This window comes from Palaemon carinicauda, chromosome 33 (assembly GCF_036898095.1).
Source record: "Palaemon carinicauda isolate YSFRI2023 chromosome 33, ASM3689809v2, whole genome shotgun sequence".
Classification (NCBI taxonomy): Eukaryota; Metazoa; Arthropoda; class Malacostraca; order Decapoda; family Palaemonidae; genus Palaemon; species Palaemon carinicauda.
The window spans coordinates 18,287,613-18,290,112 of NC_090757.1; the positions used below are offsets into that span (position 1 = coordinate 18,287,613).

The following is a 2,500-nucleotide window of genomic DNA, read 5'->3' on the forward strand; positions in this document are numbered from 1 at the left end:
TTTCTTAATGTTTAAAGTTATGATGCTGGTAAATAGATCTAAAGTTTATAAACAATGAAATAAAAGGGTTACCTAATGTTAATATTAAAATTCCTTAGGATTTGATTAATATGCATTTTGAAATTGGGTAATGACGAAAGAGACGGAAACAAGCTTAGCAACAGTGAATTGATATTAATTTTATCTAATGTTAATTTAGAAGTTCATTAGAATTTGTTTACTATGCATTTTGAAATTTGGTTAAGTAGATTCTAACTTCCACACCATTAACGATTAAAGCTGTGAAATTCAGTTAAATATTATTAACATTGCCTAATGTTAATTTCGAAATTCATTGGGATATATTTACGACACATCTTCTCTCACATCATTAACTAGAAAAGTTGGGAAATTCAGTTAACTATTATTAACATTAACTAATTTTAATTTCGAAATTCATTAGGATATATTTACGTCTCATCTTCACTCTCACATCAATAACTAGAAAAGTTGGGAAATTCAGTTGAATATTATTAACATTGCCTAATTTTAATTTCGAAATTCATTGGGATATATTTACGACGCATCTTCACTTTCACATCGTTAACTAGAAAAGTTGTGAAATTCAGTTAAAAATTATTAACATTGCCTAATGATAATTTCGAAATTAATTGGGATATATTTATGACGCATCTTCACTTTCACATCGTTAACTAGAAAAGTTGGGAAATTCAGTTAACTATTATTAACATTAACTAATTTTAATTTCGAAATTCATTAGGATATATTTACGTCTCATCTTCACTCTCACATCAATAACTAGAAAAGTTGGGAAATTCAGTTGAATATTATTAACATTGCCTAATTTTAATTTCGAAATTCATTGGGATATATTTACGACGCATCTTCACTTTCACATCATTAACTAGAAAAGTTGGGAAATTCAGTTAAAAATTGTTAACATTGCCTAATGATAATTTCGAAATTCATTGGGATATATTTACGACGCATCTTCACTTTCACATCATTAACTAGAAAAGTTGGGAAATTCAGTTAAAAATTGTTAACATTGCCTAATGATAATTTCGAAATTCATTGGGATATATTTACGACGCATCTTCACTTTCACATCATTAACTAGAAAAGTTGGGAAATTCAGTTAAAAATTGTTAACATTGCCTAATGGTAATTTCGAAATTCATTGAGATATATCTACGACGCATCTTCACTTTCACATCATTAACCAGAAAAGTTGGGAAATTCAGTTAGATATTAACATTACCTAATTTTATTTCGAAATTCATTGGGATATATTTACGACACATCTTCACTCACATCATTAACTAGAAAAGTTGGGAAATTCAGTTAAATATTTTTATCATTACCTAATTTTAATTTCGAAATTCATTAGGATATATTTACGTCTCATCTTCACTCTCACATCAATAACTAGAAAAGTTGGGAAATTCAGTTAAATATTATTAACATTGCCTAATTTTAATTTCAAAATTCATTGGGATATTTTTACGACTCATCTTCACTTTCACATCATTAACTAGAAAAGTTGGGAAATTCAGTTAAATATAATTAACATTGCCTAATGTTAATTTCGAAATTCATTGGGATATATTTAAGACGCATTTTAAAATTGATCTTCACTTTCACTCCAACTTTAAAAGCTGTGAAATTAACTCGGCCCTGAACATAGAGCGTAATTTATGATTTCACGAGATTCTTACTTGGCTCTGAGGATGGGCACGTCCGTGTCTTCGACCATGACTTGGGCTATGGCCCTTTCTTCGCGTACGTCTTTTGCAATCCATACCTCGAATTCGAAGAAGTCTCCGCTGTCTATGAGATCACTTCCAAGGAGGTGGAGGGCTCCATCGCTGTAGTCCAACAGTCCTGTTGATTTCAAAGAAAACATAAAAATAGAGTTGGTGAATAAGCTACAATTGGAAAGATTAAACTTAACGTCCCTGACTGGTGAACGCCAGACTGGGATTAGAGTCCCGCTCAAACTTATTAGTTCCTTTGGTCAATGTAACCTTACCATCCTTGTGACTTAAGGATGGGGGGGGGGGGGGGGTTAGGGGAGCCTATGGGTGTATCTGCTGAGTCATCAGCAGCCATTTTCTGGCCCTCCTTGGTTATAGCTTGGGTGGAGACGGGGCTTGTGCTGATATGTATACAGTGTATATGGCCAGTCTCTAGGGCATTGTCTTGCTTGATAGGGCAATGTCACTGTCCCTTGCCTCTGCCTTTCATGAGCGGTCTTTAAAACCTTTAAACGCAACTAAAGGGGTACTCAGTAGAGAGCATGCCTTCGCCACGCCAAGCATTCTGATTTTGTTCTCAACTCCATTGCGTATTCATGTACATCGATGTATTTTCTTCAAAATCTAATGGATTTGTCCTTTGGGTCCTACCGCACATGTCCACCATTGCGATTATTTTCTAAGATCTGGCAGTAATTTTAGTCCCCTGGAAACTTACTGCTGTGTTCTTGTATTTTTCTGTA

At 33.4% G+C, this 2,500-nt stretch overlaps 1 protein-coding gene across 1 annotated transcript in view; it reads right to left on the reverse strand.

Annotated features, from left to right (window-relative positions):
- The window catches only part of LOC137626112 (polycystin-1-like), a 195,669-nt gene that overhangs the window by 130,550 nt on the left and 62,619 nt on the right, over positions 1 to 2,500 (reverse strand). Inside the window, exon 27 of the mRNA XM_068357188.1 lies at positions 1,719 to 1,884. Within this exon, the coding sequence (XP_068213289.1) occupies positions 1,719 to 1,884 (166 nt within the window). The remainder of the gene's footprint in view (positions 1 to 1,718; positions 1,885 to 2,500) is intronic.